The sequence below is a fragment of the Phytophthora cinnamomi genome (assembly GCF_018691715.1).
Source record: "Phytophthora cinnamomi strain GKB4 chromosome Unknown Contig120, whole genome shotgun sequence".
NCBI classification, from domain to species: domain Eukaryota; phylum Oomycota; class Peronosporomycetes; order Peronosporales; family Peronosporaceae; genus Phytophthora; species Phytophthora cinnamomi.
The window spans coordinates 226,569-248,216 of NW_027151053.1; the positions used below are offsets into that span (position 1 = coordinate 226,569).

General features: G+C 51.9%; 3 protein-coding genes across 4 annotated transcripts; 1 reads left to right on the forward strand and 2 right to left on the reverse strand.

Annotated features, from left to right (window-relative positions):
- Positions 1-3,888: 3,888 nt before the first annotated feature.
- On the reverse strand, positions 3,889-4,646 carry IUM83_08906 (uncharacterized protein; the record flags this gene model as incomplete). Its single annotated transcript, XM_067933304.1, has 2 exons — positions 3,889-4,089; positions 4,161-4,646. The coding sequence occupies 2 exons, from the start codon at positions 4,644-4,646 to the stop codon at positions 3,889-3,891; spliced, it is 687 nt and encodes a 228-aa protein (XP_067781185.1).
- A 12,513-nt stretch (positions 4,647-17,159) lies between these two features.
- Positions 17,160-18,007, reverse strand: IUM83_08907 (uncharacterized protein; the record flags this gene model as incomplete). The annotated part of the gene is made up of 3 exons (XM_067933305.1): positions 17,160-17,219; positions 17,482-17,871; positions 17,954-18,007. The coding sequence occupies 3 exons, from the start codon at positions 18,005-18,007 to the stop codon at positions 17,160-17,162; spliced, it is 504 nt and encodes a 167-aa protein (XP_067781063.1).
- A 775-nt stretch (positions 18,008-18,782) lies between these two features.
- IUM83_08908 (kinesin-like protein) lies at positions 18,783-21,472 on the forward strand (the record flags this gene model as incomplete). 2 transcript variants are annotated; one of them, XM_067933307.1, is made up of 2 exons in its annotated part: positions 18,783-20,838; positions 21,294-21,472. In XM_067933307.1, 2 exons carry the CDS (start codon positions 18,783-18,785, stop codon positions 21,470-21,472), a joined length of 2,235 nt encoding a protein of 744 aa, XP_067781121.1. The 2 variants fall into 2 exon arrangements, with proteins under 2 accessions (XP_067781121.1, XP_067781120.1); XM_067933306.1 differs by lacking the exon at positions 21,294-21,472 and having other exon boundaries at positions 18,783-20,553; positions 20,615-20,727.
- Between the last annotated feature and the right edge of the window lie 176 nt (positions 21,473-21,648).

Below are 21,648 nucleotides of genomic sequence, written 5' to 3' on the forward strand. Positions count from 1 at the left end.
ATCTGATTTAGCTATCGAAACTACCTCTCGCTATTTGTCATAAGATTTGAGGCTGTGGCGAATCAGATCGGTCTTATCCCTTTTTTTTATGAGATCGATCTCATAGACGAGATCGGTCTTGTCAAGATCATCACTTTTCATCTGACACCATGACCGCCATCCGCCCGCCTATCACCCTGCTCAGCACCACGACCGGCTGTCCCACGGTCAGGTGCGTCAAGTGCAATCGTACCGTCCGTGCTTCATTCCAGCCAGCCTACTGCCCTTACCACCGGGATCGAGCCGATCCTGAATCTGGCTGGGCATTCATCGAACGAGACGAGGCTCACCTGCTCAACATCATACGCGAGATGGGGTGGATCAAGCACGCTCTCCAAGATGCTATAGAATCTCGAGAGAGTCAGACTAGATCCGCTTCGCCTACACCTACGGAGGAGTCGGTGATCGACCAGACGAGTTCGCTCTGACTCGACCATCCTCTGGAACTGAACGAACTCGATTCCAGCTCGATCAACATGGCCAGCGATCTGCCATCACCTGGTACGCCGACTGCGTAGCTATAGAGGAGTAGCTTGCCCGCGTTAGCGGGTTGTCTCACAGAGACTTAGCTCGGTCGTAAGCGCCCTAACATTCAATACATCCCTACTTCCTCATGCTTTACAGTATCGTCCGGATGAGGGACGGCGTAGTTAGAATTTGTATAGGTGTTATATTGATGGAAGCTTATTGAATGGCTACTAACTCCTCGTTCGATACTAATTTAGGTATTGAGAAGGCCTGAGGGCGTCTCTCAGCGCCTCCAGGATCGTCATAGTCCACACTGACATGTGTCTACTATTGAAGCGACCGAAGTAGCACCCAAAGTGACAGGGACCGATGATACGCAAGCTGTTCGCGTTTTTTTTTACTCAGTAGTGCGCCATCACGGTCTTCCCCGCGCCGTAATAAGCAATCGAGACCCAAACTTCACAGGCTAGTTTGGCAGGAATTGATACGGTTGATTCGGATACAGTTGCGCATGACGGTCGCTCACAGGACTAAATCGGACGAGCAAACTGAGAGGTAGAACGGCTTCTAGACTCACTCCGATTCATCACTGCTTATCACGGCAAAGACTGGGCAACCCATCTCGGAAGTATTGAACTGACGCACGCGACTCTGGAAAACAAGGCTACAGGGTTTTCTTCGTAAGCTTGGGCCCGGCCGGCTGATCCCCGAGGAATACCACAGGCGCGAGTAACCCACGTTCGCCGAATAGATGCTAGCCGCAACGCCCGATGAGACGGGCCCCTGGCGCACTACGACCTTCACTCCGCCCAGAACTTGTTCGGGTGTGGTGAAGTGCAACCAGCCGCAAGCTCGCATAACGCTACTGTCCCGTTTGGTATTTAACATATTCTGTTTGACGATTAACTTACAAAGGATTTACAACTTGCGACTAGTTACACGTGCCCGAAGCCTGTTTCTGTCGAGACACTTCGGTGGGTCATAGAGGAGGCGACGCGCTCCGTCGAGGGCGCAACCGTGGCTGAAATACCAGAATAATCCGGTTTCATCTTTTATGGGTGGAGCCACGACACAGAGCACTACATCGCGGTCTTTTCGTGGCACAAAGTCGATGGGATCGTCAGTAATCTATTTGTCTGTGTATGATATTTCGATGTCCTATTGTGGGTTCGTTTGATGTGTCAATGAACTATTATCTTTAGTTGCTAGTAATATATAACAATACCACATTCGGTAGCCCTGTATGACTATGCTACCTTAAGTTTTAAACCTACGACGGCCACGCCAGCAACGTCACGTCGCTGGGCATCCGGCGCCATGGCGGGGAACCCATCCAAAGCATCAAACTCGCGACTCTTTCGCCACCACCGTTGGAACTAGAGTTACAGCGGACCCGGTAATTGAAGGCACCCTATGTTAAAGTGGCAGATCTATCTTCGTATTTGACCTATACGAAAATAAAGTTAAAATCAAATGATTAGTGTGACTGCCGCACTTCTTCTTCACTGTATCGAGGCGGTTAGACACGGGGGGGGGCACGCACATCCGAATCATATCATCGTCGAGGCCACCCAAATACTCTTGAGTTGAAGCTTCACGTCGTCCGGAGAAGTTGCTGCGTCTCGATTCAGCTCGAGTTTAATCTCAGTCCAGACGTTCTCAATGGAATTGATGTCTGAGCTTTGAGCTGGGTAACCATGTCCTGAAGGTTCATCTCCTTGAAACACATCTTCGTCAGCTTGGCGCGGTGCGCGGGGGTATTGTCCTAAACAAAAGGGGTATCTGCTGGTAAACCATTTAGAAGTCTTGCGACTGGAATCTCATACCGGATGATGCGACGATAGTACTCCTCCGTCACACTCTCCGAGCAAATGTGCGGTGTTCCGATGCCGTTGCCACAAATAGACCCTCACACCATGACTGATTGCCAACCACTCTTGAACGTTGGTAACCGAGTGATCGTGCTTCTTGTATTACTTGATGATGTTGCGGACAGTTCCGCGCGGCATCTCGAGCATCTTACTAAGCTTCCCGTAGCCAAGTCTGCATAGATGTTTGTTGCCGTGCGGGTATACGCGAATCGTGTGAGTGCAGGTGGCATTGGTGCCTCATTGTCGCCCTAGCAGGTGAAAGGAAGAATGACATGCTGCGGAATCCACACAGGATAGCGCCAAACCTTCGCAGCGCGCCAAAATCACCGTGTCAGTCTGCCAACCATTCGAGATAAGCCTCACGCGTTAGTGCAACATTGGGGCGCCACAATGTTTCCAATACAAAATCCTATATAAAATTCATAGACGTACCGTTCATTTTCCCCACTGTGTCTGGGTTCAACAGTCTACAGATAACAGACGTCTGTCTTTGCGTATGGTAATCAGTGTCGCAGAACACTGATGTAAATGCAAATATAGACGATGTTTTACAGGACAAGTTTTTTTCAGAAAACAGACAAGGCTATGTCGCAATAAAACCGTTATTTCTAATAGAACTGAATCGAGCAACAAATATCTTAGCAGCGAGTTAGTGCCCAGAATAAGTATGATCTTGTGAAAACAATTGGCTACATTTGTGGCTCCAAAATGTATTTTTAGGGTTCTGGTCATCGTATCCACGAAACAACGCATGTGTCGCTGTGCTTCAATATCAACTGCAAATATCTGCTGCTAAACTCGAGTAGCCAAACAGCGACTCACTGCCGCTTCGAGCAGGCTGCACCTCATTTTCCAATTTGACATCGAAAGCCAAGGGTGCGGCCGAAGTACTGTGAACGTCACATCCACACCCCTGTAGTGCATTGTGGAGTTTAAGAGGGCGTGTGGTGTGGTATAAGTGGGCAACTGGCTTATGTGATTTCCGTGGTTTTTACGGCTTCGAAGTTTAAGCCTAATCCTTCTAGCCGTACGAAGCTTTATTACATTCATTCGATGACAAGTTGGTTAGTCCGCATACTAGACTGTAGTGAAGTAGAGTAGAGCAAACAGCAAGTACATATGATTTATTTCTATTCGCATCGCAAAGCAGAAGTAAACCTAGAACAACGCAGTGCTTACAATGAGAAAGAAACCGACTCGTCCGACTCGTACTGGGTCTCTCGCAGAGAGACGGAAAGCCGGGTGCTGTATGGCACTGGGCGTGAATGTATTCATGACGCATGCAGTAAAGACGCTGGGCGCTAGCCTGCGCCGTCCGAAACGGTCACCCATAGAGTGGCACCTAGCCAGCACCATCCCGGGCGCGAAGCAGCATAGGACCCACGTGAAAGTTGGTTAGAGCAGTGCACAGCCGAGCGACGTAGTCGAACCGGTTCTCGTTCCACTTGAACGTCGCGTACGTAGCCTTTCACAGGATTCACATCCGCGCGAAGACGTTCTCGACGAGCCCTCAGTCCGCCGAGACGGCCTTGTTTGGAGCGAGGGCGTTCCGGTCTAGCGTTCCTCCCCGCGGTTTCTTCTTCGGCTGAATAGTACGAAACACTCGCCCAACACCTTGGTACCCCTTGTCCACCAGCACCGCCCACATTTCCGGGAACTTCGTAGGCTCATCTCCGATTTCAGGGGTCGACGTGCCGTCGTTGCGCAGCATCTGTCGATGGACGGAAAGCCTGTCGAGCATCATCGTCACATCCGAGCACGATCCCGGTGAACGGTCGGAACCATCGACTGCGAGACCTGGGGGTCCACCAAGCACTCGATCTTGAAGCCGTAGAGCTTGTGCTTCGCCGAAACGTAGACCTGCTGTTTCGTGAAACGACCACTTGGTCGATAGGCTGACTGGAACTTGACGTCGATCGCGTAAAGCGCGTGGGTGTAATTGACGAAGGTGTTGCCAGCCTCCATATGTCTTGACATCTTGACCCGCTTGGCCCATTGAGGATACAGCACGGACTCGACCGTATGGATGACGCGGTGAACCATCTTCTCCAGCGTCGACATGCCGATGTTGAAGTCGATAGCGTGCTTCTGCCATGGGTCGAAGTGTTTCAACATGGTCAGCGTGATGAAAAACGCGTCCTTTCCGAAGGTTGACGGTTTACGCCCGCGCCCTTGCGTCCACGCGATCGTTACTGCAGGCTCGATGAGAGCCCAGAGAGCATCCAGCTCTGGAGCGGAGAAAATGGCCATCACCTTGAGCGTCGTCATCCCCAGCGGCGGTGTACTCGGCGAGGATAGGCGACAGATCGTCCGAAGCGTCGTCTTCCACGTGGCGGGTGGCCTCCCCGAAGTTCTCATGGCTGGTCACAAGGTTGGCAACCTCATCATCCCACTGATGAGTAAGGCGGTCGAGGACTTGAGCGGTGGTGGTCGGCATCTTGTTTTGAAATGAGGCTCAATCGAGCTGATTTCGTGCTACGAGTGGGTTATCAGTAACTGGCTAGTATTTGCGACAGATATGCACTTTTTAGATAAGGCAGTATCGTAATAGATTGGGACTCTTTCCGACTGCTTGCGTTGAGGCCTTGCGGTGCGCCTTTATAATCGCGTTGTAGCAACGCTAGCTGTACACAACCCGATTAAACGAGCCCTCGGCGTCGAATGACACTAGTAGAATGGATAGACAGACCTTATGAATGCACTGTTCGCAACTGCTGACATCACAGGAGTCTTCAGAGGTGGTCTTCTACACGCGAGGGCATGTCTTCACTTTGCACGTGGCCATTGAGACCCTGTTGGGCGCTTGGGCTGCTAGAAAAAAATGAGCTGCTGCTGCGGATCGACCGGAACGACTTTTCGTATGGTTAGCGGCTTTTTTCTGGCCAATCACAGCCCCGGAAAAATCCGACTTGCTGAATAAAAAAAAGCTGAACTGCTGCTGTGGACATTGACTGCCACTAATAATTATGACAATTTATCCATAAACGGGAGCTGTTCGCGCCCTGCTTTTTGCCTCGTAAATATCATCGGTTTACACGATACACTCCCATAATTTACGGATACTCCTGTTTTTTACCCTGTGGCCTACCTTTAGTGATTAGTGAAATGTTAGCGTGAATAATCGGAACGTTAGCGAGAATAACCAATCATGGAGCTCGGACAAAATTTTGTGCCTTCACGTAAAAGTTTCGCTCCAAACTCGTGTAGGCTTAAATATGTGTAACTTCAATTACCGGGCGTGCTGTAGGCACAGCTCCCCCCATGCGCAATGTGCATTGCGCTGCGCAATTTGCGCATCCGTGAAGAGGTACCAGTAGTACAGTACATGTACAGTACAGTTAGTAGGCGGAACTGATCCTACGCATCATTCGCCCGCAAACCGCATGTTATTGGACGCGCCGTTGCACGTACCGTACATGTATAGCACACAGCGAGCGCATGGTTCACGGGACGTGGTGTACAGCAAGAGCTCGCAATCGGGTACCCGAACCCGGGTGAAATGTTTACTCGACCGGGTATACCCGAAGGTGCGGGTATATCCGAGTCTAGCTATAACGTTACATACAGTATACTGGTAATCGCTATTATTGTGCCCGCCAAATCATTAAGACCCCAGATTTGACGGGACACTTTTTGCAATATCTCGGCTTCTAGGCCGAGTTAGGAGCTGCTACTTTGCTATGTTCTCTCTATTATGCGTACGGAGACGCCATTTGTGTTAACAACTTAGATTTCAATGTATCTGGCAGGACTTGTATACAAAATCAAGGTTTTGGCACCAGCGTCAAATTATTAAGACCACATCCTTTTTATGATGAAAAAACAATTTTATGCACAGACCATACAAACTTCTATATTCAAGGAGTGTTGATCAAAATAAGAAGATGGTTGGCGGAAACGAAGGGTTAGCTGGAGCTGTGAGCCTTTCATTTTACATGGGCCACGGCAAGGCCCTCTCCGAGCAAGAGCATTGGTTTATCGTCGGGCTCCACGACGGAGGCGTCGATCTGCACGAGATCGCTAGGAAGACAGGTCCCGTACGTCCGTCCGTAACGCAGTTAAGGCGGAGCGGGGGTCGCAGGAAGACAGCGGTGGAGCGCGGAGGGCAGGGCGGCAGCCAGCTCTAACGGAAAGAGAGCTGCGGCAGGTCGTGCGTGCAGCGGCAACAGGCGAGTTCTTCGCCACCGAGATCAAGACCAAGCTCGGCATCAAGGCGTCCGAGAGGACGATCCAGCGGGTTCTGCAGCGTGTGGACCATCTTGTTTACACCAAGATGGACCGCACGCTCCCCCTCACGGCGGCGCACAAGGCTGCCCGCGTGCAATGGGCGGAAGAGTACATACTGAAGCCAGGCACGCTTGTCACGTTATTGTTTTACTGCAATTACTTACTTTAACAATACTTTTATGTAGACACTTGGATCCATACTATTTTTCAGATGAAAAGAAGTTTAATCTAGATGGCCCTGATGGATTCAAATATTACTGGAGGGACATGCGCCAGCCTGTACAGTCGTATTTGCGTCGCCCAAAATGGCGGAGGGAGCGTCATGGTGTGGGGTGCTTTTAGTGCAGCGGGTAAGAGTGAGTTGGCCAATTTTGCGTGGGCGTCAGAATTCTGGTGACTATATTTACACGGTATCTGAATATCTACTACCTTTCGCTCACTCTAACTATGGTGTCGACTTTGGATTTCAGCAAGATAATGCTTCGATTCATGCCTCGCATGAAACGAAACATTTCTTGCAAGAGATGCAGATCAACACCATGGTGTGACCAGCTCGCTCGCCAGATTGCAACCCCATTGAGAACGTCTGGTCGGCGATGGCGGCCAAGGTGTACGCACATGGTCGTCAATACCACAACGTTGCTGATCTTGAGGATGCAATCATGGCGGCATGGGACGCCATTCAGCTAGACTACCTGCTGAAGCTAGTGGAGTCCATGCCTTGCCGCTGTCTAGCGGTGATCAAGAAGACAGGTGGACTGACTAAGTACTAACTTTAATATAGAAGTTTGTATGGTCTGTGCATAAAAGTGTTTTTTATCATAAAAAGGATGTGGTCTTAATAATTTGACGCTGGTGCCAAAACCTTGATTTTGTATACAGACAACGACGGATAAATCCGGGCGACACTAAAATCCGGGTGATACAGAGATCTCCTTTCGATCCCCATACAAAATCTAACCCCATTTTAATCCAATGAAATGCTTAAATGAATTATTTTAAAGCCAATCAGAAAGTTAAAGATAATGAGTGGTGTGAAGCTAAAATCCTTTGCCGACACAGTAATTTGAGGTCAGTTGCGCAATGAAGCGCGTCGAGCACGTGACGGCTACAGGGTACGGAGCGGCACAACTGGGTCAAGTGGCGGCCGGTGGTGGCCGGCCAGCACCCTCCCAAGGACGTGCTGACTAGAATCAAGTAGAGCAGCTGGTAGCGCGTGTAGGCGCCGCTCTGCAGGTCCGCCTCGAGGTTCCCCGGGTCCAGGAAGGCCATGCTCATGAGCCACCCAGTTCCCGTGTAGGACTAGAGCACGGACCAGCTGAAGCGCCTCCGTCTTGGGGACGTGGTGGGGGCATCTGGAGCATGCGGGGGGAGGGGGGGGAGCGAGCAGCGCCGAGGTGTGGGAGGTCAGCATGACGCATATCCGGGCGTGAGGTTTCCACCGAACCGCTTAGTGCTGGTGTCATGGGACCACTAAAAAGCGAAGCTAAGAAATAGTGCTAAAGCTACTGGAGGCACGGCAAAAGAAAACGCCTTCGTGCTATTCATGCCACTATTGCTGTGTGGAACGCCACTACCGACAAAGGCGATAATTCACAGCATCAAAAAAAACAATTCCAAGGTACCCTAAGGTAACTGTCTAAGACACAAGGTTAACCGCACATACAAAATAAGGAAATGCACAGAGCCAGATACGTTAAATCCACAGATACGCAATACGCTGTACTGCGTCATCGCCCTTAGTGCGATGACGCAGTGCCGCAGATCAGCAACTCTGGCCCTCTCACTTACCTTTCTCCACCACGGCGCGCACGTGTTTTCGGTCCTTTCCGGGACCCGCCGCCCCGCGCTCGCCGCCGTTAGCCGCCGCCCCGCGCTCGCTGCCAGACGCCACCGCCGCCTCACATCGGCGACGCATTGTGACGCGTCGCAGCTGGCGTACCGTCCGCCGCGCTTTGCGCCGCTGTTGGGGGCGGAGGTTTCGGTGTCTGTTTCCATAGCTACCATTCACTAAACAAGTTTTTTTATCGAAGAAGTATGGTACTGGGTTTCTCTATGGGGTACTTGGCTGCCTTCTGGAACGTTGGGTACACTATCAAACGAAAGGTCTTTCGTGGGTCGTTGTGCGATGAGGCTCTACGTGAAGTTGAGCATTTGGACTTTGAGCCTGTATTTCGCAAGGTGTATGCGAAGAGGCTTGACCCCTATCGAGGCCAGGCGAACTTAGCCGTGAATAGCAATGGTTTGGCTAGCATTCATAGCGTGGTGGCCGGACTTGTGGAGGCAGCTAATACCCAGTGGGAAGTGAATGAAGGTACATGGCATGCAATGAAATCGCTACCAGGAGGTAGAACGCAGGCACCGCATCAGGACTTTCCGACTTTTGAGATCACGCGGGCATTTTTACGCCATAGAGTTGTGCAAGGGTCGGTGATCGTGGCGTTAATGGATAATACAGCCATACATGTTTATCCGGGTTGTTTTGGAGGTCCAGTGGAAAAGGGTGGAATAGTTACGTTGGTACTAAGCCGAGGCGATCTCCTTTTGTTCCGTGGAGATCTCGCTCATGCAGGAGCCAAGTACGAAGAGGAGAATATCCGTCTTCACTGCTACGTACGGGTGATAGGTATTTCGCAAAAGCCAAATGCAACGGAGGCTGTTCTGTTTAAAACCTACGGCTGCAAGAATTGCGTGCACATGTTTTATTCTCGCCGCGACCTTAGAGAACACAATTCTGCGTGCACTACCCGAGGGACATTTCCCTGCCCTTACTGCGACAGCAGCTACAACATTCGAAACTCCCTCACAAAGCACATTGGCCGTGAGCATCGCAATGAGCATCAGCCCCGCTGAGCCCGCGCACGTGATGCAGAGGAGGGCGAAGAGGACGACAACGAGGACGGAGAGGATCCCAACGACGACGAGGAGGAGGACGACGAAGAGGACGATGACGACGAGGAAGACAGCGATCTGAGTGAGATCGACGAAAGCTCGGCGGAGGGGAGCATGGAAGAAGAGAGAGACGAAGTGATGAACGGCGCAAGCGGCAGTGAAATGAGCGAGGAAAGCGAAGACGAAATGGACGACGAGTTCGATTTGTAGAGTTGAGCTTCGGGTAAACAACAGCATTTAGCAGATAATTTCAATTAATTTGTTGAACTGGACTAGCGAAGGACTAATGCATTTAGGTGACTGGCATAAAATTAGTGACCAGCAAAAAGTAGGTGACCGGCAAAAAGTAGGTGACCGGCAAAGAATAGGTGACTGGCATAAATTGGAGACCGGCAAAAAGTTGGTGACCTGCAAATAGTTGGTGACCGGCAAATAGTTGGTGACCGGCGGCAAATAGTTGGTGACCGGCATAAAGTTGGTGACCGGCAAATAGTTGGTGACCGGCAAATAGTTGGTGACCGGCATAAAGTTGGTGACCGGCATAAAGTTGGTGACCGGCAAATAGTTGGTGACCGGCATAAAATAGGTGACCGGCATAAAATAGGTGACCGGCATAAACCTTGGTGACCGGCATAAAAGAGGTGACAGACAGAAAGTAGGCGACCGGCGGAAAATAAGTGAACAGCGATACTAATAACTACATTACCTATGTAAAGTAGGTGCCCGGAGAGAAGGTGAACACGGTTGCAGCGATGAGACCACACAAACACTACAAACTCGATACACGAACGGATGACATGAATTAGGTAAGGGTACTAGCTTTGGCGTCGGTGCTGCTTCGTATCCTGTTTCGCTCCACCCAGACGGCAAACAGGCCTATGTATCCGTGCAAAGTATATACTGCACATCCAACGCGCGTGAAGCGAGCAGTGGACGCCCTCGACTCGGGTCTGTTAGCGTTAGTGCTTTCGCGTCCGTTGCGTGGTCTGGTTGTGTTTGTTTCCGCTTCTTTGATGATGATGTGGGTTTAGCCTTTCTAACTTGTCGGTTGAAGAGCTTTTCCGACTTATCCTCGACACCAGGGCGCGAATGTCGCTTTGCTTTTCGGCCGACAATGATGTGGCAGCACGTCTTGAACTTGGTGTAAAATTTACACCCACAGACGCACTTCTCAACACCCATCTTCAGGCATCGTGGCAGAGTGTGCATACCATAAAGACCACGTGACCACGTTGTTGTACAGACGCGCAGCGCGACTGCGATGCTCTCGAACAAAAAGCACGTGTCCAACACTGAGTTCAGCTTCGTCTTGCTCCGTCGATTCAGCACCGGTATTAAACGGGCTGTCCAGTGCGAGGGAGAGATCCTCTAACTCTTGTACTTCGTTGTCATCAGCTTTAGGAAATTGCTTCACACGGCACAAAGTCGGGTTGTCGGCAGCATAGGCAACAATACGCCCGGTAGCAATCATTGATGCTGCAGCTTTCGACGCTGCAGTCGTAGGTGCGTGGATTTTGGTATCCGCAGTGGGTGTATGAATGTTTGCGTCCTGAATGACTGTCATGGTGACTGAGAGAGTCGTTGCATGAAATATCTGCGTCGTCCGGTATACCTCTTCACTATAGCGTTGAACGTCTCGCAGGGATTATTCGTAGTTGCATAGCCAACGGGCGCATGAAAAACTTGCCACCGCCAATAACGACAGTCGAGCCATTGTTCCTTAAAATACTTTGTAAATTTCGTTAGCTCCGGGATATCTTTCTATGCTCCTAAAATTCCATCCTTCACGTAGTACGCGTTCATGCTCTCTGCGCAATGTATTTCCACAATTCCATCCATAACAACTCTTCGATGTTTTAGCTGCATGTGTTTGGTGCGTTTGCGGACGTTGTAGAGTACGTGAAAGAAGCACATCAAGTAAGTAGCCGAATCAAAGGGCGACACCTGTTGAAATCCGTTAAGTTGGGCATCTTCAGCATCCCCCATTACCGCGTCGATGTGAAGGATAGATGACGGCCGTATTTGTTTCACCATGCGAACAAATGCACTTAAACACATCGCATATTCTTTAGCTGTGCGGCGGCTAACAATAAATATTGCAACTAGCTGATAGGACCTGGAAGAATCCGAGAAGCCGCACGTGATCAGCGGATACCCCAAATCACTCAACTTGAACGTAGCATCCGCATGAAACAGCGTGAATCGACCCGACGACGCGTACTCAATACAAGCATTCACCAGAGCTAGACTGGTTACTCCGACAACGAAAGAGTCGTCGTCAGTACCCTTGCCAACGAACACATGTCCGTCATCATCTTCTCGATTTCCAAACAAAAGGCTCTGTTCAGATTTCCGATCGGGTCAAATGCGTTTTCACGAACTAGTTTGCGTACGACTTGAACGGAATTCTTCGTGCCTTGTAAGCGCCGTAAATATTTAGCGCGGTTTGATACTAGGCGCAGCGTAGGGTAGCCTCTCGTCGACTCCACAATGTCTACTGATCGCCTCATGCTGCTTAGGATGAGCTGTGGGGGAATGGCACATCCGTCTTGTTGTAAAATGAACTTCTTCATTTGGGCAGTTATAATAGCGTTGTGAGGACCTTCACAATCTAACTGGCCATCACGAGCATGGTCAATTCGGTTGTGAAATACTTGACAAGCGTTGGTCGTCTCGCACAACCATATCTTCATAACGAACTTGCATTTACCATACAGCTTACACGTTTTGCTTCCACACCGCATTCGGCGCTCTACCATCGTGTGATCTACACCATCGCAAATTCGACATCGACGAGCTGCGGCCGTGTGGCCTACGGAAGCGCAATAAAACTCGATATCCAAGAATTCTCCAAGTGCTTCTGCAGAATCTAGAGTACAGAGGCCCTCCCTGTTGTACGATACGCGCGTCATCTCTGGTCTCTCCCACTCCTATACACACTTGTCACCACGACTCCACCGTCTCCACTAGTCTCTTCCCCTCGTCACCTCGCTTCCACTGGCCCCCTCGCCTAAACCGGTCACCGCGTCTCCACTGGTCACCTCGTCTCCAGTCGTCACCTCACCTACACGTCCCCACTCGTCGATGAGTGCTCTACTCCGCAACTGGTTACCAAAACGCTCTCCACGCGTCACCGGCAATCGGCCAAGAAAGAAGTGGCCTGAGATCGATTGAAATCCACACTAATTTAGGGACTCTTCACATTATACTAGTTGTGGCTGTACTCTTTTAAGGTGAACCACTTAATAGTTACAAAATGTATGTGCTTTTCACGCTAATATCTGTGGATTTCAACCATGTGACCAGTTTACCTGTGCGATTCCTTGATTGTCTGTGGATTTACCGTTTCGGATGTGCGATTTACCTGTATTGTCTGTGCAATTCTACCGTTCTCACTGTCTAAAAAGACGGATTTTTTTTGCTTTTCCATACGGTTTCAACTTTGTTTTCTGTAGCATAGGTTAGTTTATCAACCAATCCAATCGCAGAATTTTTACTCCCCGGATTTTTGTGTCGGGAGCGGAGATTGCCCTATAGTATGGAGAATGTCATTCAGTGAGTCCGGATTTATCCGTCGTTGTCTATACCAGCCCTGCCAGATACATTGAAATCTAAGTTGTTAACACAAGTGGCGTCTCCGTACGCATAATAGAGAGAACATAGCAAAGTGGCAGCTCCTAACTCGGCCTAGAAGCTGAGATATTGCAAAAAGTGACCCGCCAAATCGGGGGTCTTAATGATTTGGCGGGCACTGTATAGCCTGCCTTTATTATAGATATAGCCTGCTTCTCCTTCCCAAGAAACCAAAGGCCGGGTATGTCCGGGTACCCGAACTTAGCTGTCGGGCGAGTGCGGGTACCCGAGGTGAACCAAGAAATGCGATCGGGCGGGGCGGGTAACCCGAAAATCACCGTTTGCGAGCTCAGGTGTACAGTATCATCGATATCGATCTGTCCTTTTTATTGACCTCGTTTTGTAAATCGACTCGATTTTTTATAAGTTATACCTACATTCATGACGGGCTTGATGCTCGCCGGTCGCTTTAAGGCAGTGCTTTCGAGCATTTGCCAGTCTCTCACAAGTCTATCCCTCACATCTACAACAACAACCTACATACATGAAGCTGGAGAAGAGCGGCAAGTGAAAAACGACAAAACGTTTGCAATACTGTACCTCTTCAAATCCCTAATCGGTTCCACAACGAATCACAGTACCTATGTAAGCAACGTGATGAATGACCCTGCTATTTAGCCACGACTGCAGCACTAGAGCCAGAAGCTGCGTGCCACTCACGCGCGTGGCTGCGATAGACGAGTCCTTGCCACGCTTCAGGTACTACCAATAACAAATGCCCCGTGGCGCACACCCTTCACATTTCAGCTCCAGCCGACCAAGAACCCAAGATGGTCGACCGCTTAAGCAAAAGGCATATACTTATTTTCGTCTACGTGCTCGCAGCATTTCAATTTTCATCCGCGTCTTCATCAAATGCAGAAGTACAGCAGCCTCTTCTCGATGCCACGGACTGGTTCCTCACCGAACAGGAGATCACCGACTCGCGCGGCGGAATACTTCGACGCGACATGGCGGTATACACGACGGGTAATGCGGTGACATCCCTCACGGTGGCGAACAAATTCTACAACGCTGTCTACGAGGACCTCACCAACACGAAAGAGGGTGATCGAGTCATGGTGAGCGCCTACGTAACTGCTCTCGTCCCGCTGAAACCTGACGTCGACCCGACCGGTGCCACAACGGGTGTGGGCAAAGTGTTCACCGATATTGTGAACCGAGGCGGCAACGTCAACATCCTCAACTGGCACAATCTCAAGTACAGGTCTTTCAACGTGAAGGCTCGAGATTTCATCAACAGTATCCCAGCGTCTCCGATCAACGGAGCTACCGCGAAGCTCATTTTCGACGACCGACTTCCCTACATCGTGTCCTCTCACCACCAGAAAACTTTGGCGATCATAACGAACGAATCTACCGGTGAAAATGCGCAGCCTGTCGCGTACGTGGGGGGTCTCGACCTTGCTAACGACCGATGGGATACCATCTACCACAATAACAGCGCACTGCGAGATGCTACTGGTATCACCTTTAAGAACAAAGGATGGATCGATGGTCATGTTCGAATCCACGGCCCTGCCGCCAAGGACGTTGCGAACAACTTCATAGCTCGGTGGAACTCGGACTACCTGCCGAGTAAGGGGATCGTCGACGACCTGCTGGACTTCGAGAACCCGCCATACCAAGACATCCCGCCGCTCAACTACGCCAGCAGCAGCACCACCGCCAACCTCGGGAACCAGAGCGTCCAGATCACGCGGACATTCAGCTGCAAGTACAAACACTACAAGGAGTTCGCTCCGCGCGGGGAGAACTCACTGTTCCGAGCCCGCATCAAAGCCATCAAGAACGCCAAGAACTTCATCTACATCGAAGACCAGTACTTCATCTTCGTGCCGGAGCTACTTGACGCCATCATGGAGGTGATGCCGAGGATTCAGCGCCTGGTGGTCATCGCCAACCCGCAAACCAAGATGCTCGCCAACGGGGGGTACATCAAGTACCTGTACGAGATGGTGTCGCCCATTCGAGAGAAATACCCGGACAAGTTCCACATCTACACGGTCAAGGCGGAGCGGCAGCTTCTCATCCACACCAAGGTCGTGATCATAGACGACGTGTATTTGTCCGTCGGCTCGGCGAACTGGAATCGTCGCAGCATGACGTCGGACACGGAGCTGAACGCGGACATCGTGGACGGAGACACGGTGCAGTCTCCGGAAGGCGCCACTGTGGGCAAGTTGCCTCGCGACTTTCGTATTCGGAAGTTCCAGGAGATGACGGGGCTGAGCTACGAGGAGCTGAATGACATGACATTTGTGGAGGCGGCAGATCAGTTGCCGATTGCGGTTGCTGATGCGTCTACGGTTCTGGCCAACCTGGAGATTAAACATCATATGTACTTCTTTGCCATTACGGACTTAGTCCGAAAAATGTCAGATCCGCAGGATACATGTGTGTATTAGGATGCCTGTATTGATATGTATAAACCACGGAGAATAGTTGGACATTGTGTTCCAAAACGAAGATTTCTAACCACACAGTTAAGCGCTATCTCTTTTATTTTTTTTCTCCGCAGCTTGCGAAAAATTACGAGACTAATGCTGAATACTGGTAAGATTTATTACTCGTTTCGCTCTATGCGTAGACGGGTAAACACTGCGCGATCTGTTAAATTGACGTTGGACCTTTGAAGGTCGTTGTTCCGTGAACTATCGCGGTCAGTCCACGCATTACGCTCGGACCGACATCGGAAAACCGAGTGGGTTTTGGTGTGGGGTTCGGAGATGGGCCCAGCGGCGATAGATCCTTCAACGTGTCGCTGCTGACTTCGATTGGGGAAACTCTACTGTGAACAGTGACATTTCCATCATCGTCTGAGTCTTCGTACGAAAGACTGCTACAGTTTGAGAATGGGCTGCGGCTGTATGACCATGCCTTCCCCCAGTACTCATCGGGTTCATCGCTGTCACTGCACTGGACGTTGTTTTCAGTCGAATCGGGTGATACTGGGTTGATGAAGTCGGTGAATCCTCCTGTGCCTTCAACGGATTGTTTGCTATCTGCAAGAGCGATCTGGACCACGGAGAATACGCCTTCGAGCCCTATATCGCGGGTATCTTTGTCCGCAGGTTTGCGATCGTCTTCAAGCAAGCCGTCAGTCCCCGCATCATCGGTGTTGCCCAGCGCGCAGCCTTCAAGCAATGTCCCTGAACTTTCGTTTGTCGCCTCGAGAGAACCCCAGTCCCAGTCTTCTTCTTGGCCAGGAATCACTTGGGATGGCGCGCTATTGCAAATACACTGATGAGCAGGATCTTGACTAGGCTCGCACGGCAAAAGGCTCCGCGATCGGAATGCACGTCGCCTCATGCTCTTCGACTTCAAACAGCAAGGACGGTGTGTCAATGGTACATTTCAGTCTGACTCAATGTGAATAAGAAAAAAGGATCAACGCAGTTCTTCCGCTGCAAATAAGAAGAAAAAAAAACGTTGATATTTTTCTCGTACTGCACAGCGTGGTCGAAGACCGAACGGAGAATCGAAGGCACAATGCTCAAGGCATAAACCTGTGCAATTTATCCTAACATTTTCGTTAATTTTCAAGTTGTAGCATTCATCCGATGACACTTGAACTGTAGAATGCCAACTATACACTGAGGTGTGGCAGTCTCAGGTATCCTTCGAGAGAATTGATATGCACGCACAGATCGCCGATGGATGCAGGTGGTGGGCTGATGCGCCGTTGCCAAACTTGGGAATCGTAGCGCTTCAGCCAAGTTGCGTCCGGCAGCTCAATGGGCCCCGCATTCGGTCCAGTAGTCCTAAAGAGACGTAGGTCCTGGGCAATTTGCAGCCAAGTCATCATCGCTGTATCAAAGAAAAATATGCGTGCTTCTTGTTCTTCGCCGTCCTTCCGCCGGCCATTCAGTTTGAAAAGTGGAAACCAGCGCCGGAAGATCGTTGCGAACTCGTGAGTTTTGTGCTCGCTGGTCCAGTCCTTCATCAGTGCCTGTCGTGCCTGGTGAATATCCCCTTCGTGCTCTCCCAGCAAAGACATCGCAATACGAATCCCATCGCGAGACACAGCTACTCGGAATCGCTCTGCCACAGCCATTGCAACACGTACGAGGCCACCAAACGCTGGGTCTGAGGTTCGCACGTTATACAGCACCCGAACAAGTGCAGCAGCTTCCTGTTGGCCTTCGAACATCCACAACGGCCAGAGACGTCGCAGCGACCGAACTAAGCGGTGAATCTTGGGTTCATCGCGATAACTTGATCCGAAGACCTCCTGCACGTCATCGATCGTTGCAAGTAGAAGCTGCAGCGAACAATTGCTGCCTGCAACATCGCGTGGTAACTCGCCTTTGAAATTGGGCGTACTTGAAGGCAAAGGCGGCGGTGTTACCTGGTTAGCAGTAAACACGCTGCCTGTAGGAGCACTGCCCACAGTGCTATCTGCAGTCCCTGGAGTGGTTGCTATCCGAGGAGGTTTCTGATAATCGGTGAGCAGCAAAAAATCTAGCACTTCGGTGTGCCCAAGCCGCACAGCGATATGCAGCAGCGTATCTCCCAGAGCAAGCTTGCCCTGCTCCACCGCTGAGAAAAATTCCATCTTCTCGTCCTGCAGCTCGTTGAGGCCTTCTTCTCGCTCTAACGAGTCTGTCAGCGTTTCCAAGCGAGTATACTCGTGCATGCAAATATCCAAGTAACTGGCACGCGAGATCTGCAGTCCTCGTAACTCAGGACGGAAAATGAGTCGCAGTGCTTCAACATCTCCACGATACGTCGCCAGTACCTACAGTGCGGCAACAGTCACAGGTCAATTCGAGCTACACCAAGTGTATAAACACAACAAACCGAAGCTTGAAGTGTCCAACCATCTGCCGGAACTGCACCGCTTCATCGGGAGGAGCGCTGTGAGTCTGACCCATGCCAATACACTTTTGTTGACACTTGCAATGTGTACTCGTCCCCGCAGATAGAAGCACTGGCACTGCAGCTATACTTGGCGCCAAACCCATCAGCTTTGGAACGACAGCGCTCGATTTCATCACTATGACCGTGAGAACTGTAACTTGAGAGCATGCTCAGAGTGCCTCACTCCCGCGCATTCGCAGCATCATCTTCTCCTGCGAATACGAGGAAACCACATAAGTTTCAAGTCCTTGATTGAGCCATACAGTTTTCGGCAAGTATCGGACGACTCTGCTGCAGTGTCACTGACCAAACACCGGCTAGCTGAGCACGCGTCCACCGAGGTGTTGGATGTGTCTTCGTGCATTTTGTATCAAGCCTCGGGTGGGGTTTTCGAACAGCCGAGTGAGAAGTGATGAGTTCGCACCGCCCAAAGCACCCGTTCGTGCGAGTCCCGTAGTGTGGGGATACGTCTTGATGAAATGAAGAAAAGGAAGAAAGTGCGTTAATGCAAATTCTTCGAATCAAGTGAGTTTTCTCATGAGCATTGCTCAAGTCCACTCGATTCATGAGCATTGGTGCCACATTGTCAGGTTTTCTCAAAGACGGAGTTCCATCTCCACTAACCTGCCCGCCCAAAAACAAAACAAAAATCTTTGAAAAACGCTCCTTCAAATAGAAACCCCTGTAAACAGCACCCTATAATCACTCCAAACAATACTCACAAAAAGTCTCCGCAGCGCTTTTCCACCAATCACGCGTCTCCATTCTCCGCCTTCCGCACTCTTCGCCATGCCGTCGCCCTTGGAGGCCTCGGGGCCGCTGTCGCTGTCCCCCGCGCCGTCGCCGACGTCGTCCACGTCCTCCACCTCGTCCCTAGACGCGCTCCTCGCCGCAGAGGACCCGAACCCGCTGCTGCCGCCGCCGCAGATGACGGCGCAGCGCGTCATCTTCGGGCGCAACGTGATCCAGGTGCCGCTCAAGCAGGCGGAGACCGGCGAGTACGTGAACCTGGTGCTGTCGCAGCTCGAGTTCGACGCCATGGCCGTGCACGTGCCGCAGTACGAGGAGCTGCCGCCCGAGGAGCTGCTGGAGCGCATCACGCAGCTGCTCAAGCAGCAGGAGACGCGCCGCCGCCAGCGCCTGGGCTCCAGCAGCTCCATCGGCGGCGAGCCGCAGTCTTCCGACTCGCTCGCGGCCTTCCAGAGCCGCCTGCTGGAGCTCGAGTACGAGCGCAAGCGGCTGCACACCAAGCTCAAGGGCGCCAAGGCGCTGCAGCTCAGCCTCACGGAGGAGAACACGGCGCTGCGCGTGCAGCTGGAGCAGGCGGAGCAGCAGGCCGTGGACGTGGAGGAGCTCCTGCAGGAGAACGAGCTGCTGCGGTACCAGACGCTGCATCTAGGCGGGGACGCGGCCAAGTGGAAGAACGTGGCTGTGCAGACGCTGCAGCAGCTGAGGACAGTGAAGGAGGAGGTCGCGCGGCTGAGACGCCAACTGCAGGACGACCGCGACGAAGCCGCGCTCATTGTGGAGGACGCCATGGCCATGGTCGTGGAGGACGTCGGCAGGAGGGAACAGGTGCTGCAGCAGAGCTACTTGGCCGAGAAGAGGGAGAGGGAGGCCATGGCCGAGAAGTATTATGAGCTGTCCGGCAGGATCAGGGTGTTTTGCCGGCTGAGACCCGGGAAGGAGAGTGCGGAGGAGGCGAACGCGCCGGCGCTGGTCATGCCGCGACCCAACAACTTGCTGGTGGCGAGCTCTGGGAAGGAGTTTGCGTTCGATCAGGTGTTTGGGCCGCAGAGCACCCAGGCGGACGTGTACGCGCAGATTGAGCCGCTGGTGGTGTCGTTCACGGATGGATACAACGCGTGTATTATGGCTTACGGACAAACCGGGTCTGGTAAGACGCACACGATGGTGGGGAATAACCAAGGACCACTGGAACACCGCGCCAATGGTCTCACGGTGCACGCCACTGCCGGTGTGATCCCACGCGCACTGCAGCAAGTATTCGCCATGGCGAGCAAGCGCCAAATGACGTATGCGGACACACTGCGTGTGAGCATGGTGGAGATTTACAACGACCAGATTCTGGACCTGCTCCACGAGGACAGCTGCGGGGCTGGCAAAAATGCAGTAGCGAAGAACGAGACGGACATCACGGCGCGCGACGTGAGCAGTTACGCACAGGTGGATGCGGTCATGCGTGATGGTAATGCCAACCGCAACATCGCTGCGACGAAGATGAACTTGGAAAGTAGTCGATCCCACGCCTTGGTGTTCCTGTATCTCGAGAGCCAACACCGCGAAACCCGTGAGATGCGCACCAGCACGTTGTGCCTCGTAGACTTGGCAGGTTCGGAGCGTATTTCTCGAAGTCAAGTGGAAGGTGACCGTTTGCGTGAAACACAACACATTAACAAGTCGTTGGCGGCTCTCGGAGATGTGGTCTATGCGTTGCAGCACAAGTCGAAGCACACACCTTACCGGAACTCGAAGCTCACGTACATGCTTCGCGATATGCTTTCTGGACAGGCGAAAACGCTGATGATGCTGCAGCTGAGTCCCGACACAGCCGATGTGGAAGAGACGACTTGTTCACTGCAGTTTGGTGCTCGCGTCAGCCAGGTGCAAATGGGTGCTGTACGACCTAGTGTGGAAAGCGGCGCTCTGTTCAAACTACAAGAAGAAAATCGCGCACTCGAAGCAAAGACGCTGGCTATGGAGACCCAAGTGAACGATTTGCAACGACAGTGCCAAAAGAAAGGAGATGAATTACTCGAAGTTCAGAGCAGCAAGGAGGCGTTGGAGCGACAAGTATGGCTCCTTGGAGGGCGACAGCGAGATGGTAAGGTTGCCAACGACCTTGACCACGACGAGTCGCCACCGGAGGACTGGTCTCCTTCACCCTCAAGACCGCCAAGCCCCACACCTTCTGCCAAGTCTAGTCGTAGCGCGTCGTCCACGACTTCAGCGCGCTCGGCACGGTCTGGGCGTGTTCGAGCCTCACAGCCAACAACATCCGCGTCCCAGCGCGCGAATGCGCGACGACCACAAGTGTCAGCATCACCGCGACTATCTGGGGCTTCTCGAACTCAAGGCCCGGCTACGCCTACTTCTGCAGTGTCCCGACTGCGCCGCCCCGAATCGATGCTGGAGCGTGAGGAACGGCGGAAGTCTCTGTCTGCCGCGTCTCGGGACAAGGTAGTGGATCCTGATTTGCGGCGCAAGTCTCTCTCGGCGACCACTGCAAGCCGGCTTGTAGACAACGACACAAGACGCAAATCCTTGTCTACTCTTCAGACTCGCTCAATGTCCGGATTGGCCACACCACGATCTGCGCGAACGAAAGAGGCCGCATCGTCAGAGGGTCGAGTTCCATTGCACCCTCCTTCCAGAACTCGACCAGCAGGATCACCGACGACGCCCGCCTCAACGAGGCAGAGAGCTCCCGCAAGCCGATTGTCGAGGCCACAGTCTGATAGAGCAGTGGGCTCATCTACTCCACCCGCGTCCTCTCCATCTTCCGTATCATCGACAGATAGCAGACCCACACGTACGCTGAATCGTGCGGCTTCAACCCCTTCCAGAACTCCTGGTAGAACCCCAACCAGAGCCGCTGCTGGTACCCCGAAGGCCGGCGGTGATACGCGTCGCA